The 310-nt window shown below is 66.5% G+C and overlaps 1 protein-coding gene across 1 annotated transcript in view; it reads left to right on the forward strand.

Annotated features, from left to right (window-relative positions):
- LOC104489447 (nuclear factor 1 C-type-like) overlaps positions 1–75 on the forward strand; it is a gene marked incomplete at its 3' end in the record, with an annotated part of 774 nt that extends 699 nt beyond the window's left edge. The window contains exon 2 of the mRNA XM_010131611.1: positions 12–75. Within this exon, the coding sequence (XP_010129913.1) occupies positions 12–75 (64 nt within the window). The remainder of the gene's footprint in view (positions 1–11) is intronic.
- Positions 76–310: the final 235 nt, after the last annotated feature.

Genomic DNA, 310 nt, shown 5'->3' on the forward strand with positions numbered 1-310 from the left:
GCGCCCACCCCCACCGCATCAGCGTCTCCGTCAAGGAGCTCGCCCTCTACCTGGCGTATTTCGTCCGCGAGAGAGGTGGGTGCTCGTCTGACCGCGGGGCAGAACCACCCCGGGGCGGGAGTTGTTCCAGATTTTTCTCCCATGTCCATCCCGTCCCTGGCTCCAGCTCAGGGACGCTGCTCGGGGTCATGTCTCCAGTTGCAGACCTCGTCAAGAGGAGCCCAGCTCCCCCTGTCTCCACAGTGCCGCCTGAGTGGGTACCCCCCGCCCTGCCCACACTGGCCCTGTCCCCCAGTGGGATGGATCCTGG

Source organism: Buceros rhinoceros, unplaced genomic scaffold (genome assembly GCF_000710305.1).
Source record: "Buceros rhinoceros silvestris isolate BGI_N320 unplaced genomic scaffold, ASM71030v1 scaffold21802, whole genome shotgun sequence".
NCBI classification, from domain to species: domain Eukaryota; kingdom Metazoa; phylum Chordata; class Aves; order Bucerotiformes; family Bucerotidae; genus Buceros; species Buceros rhinoceros.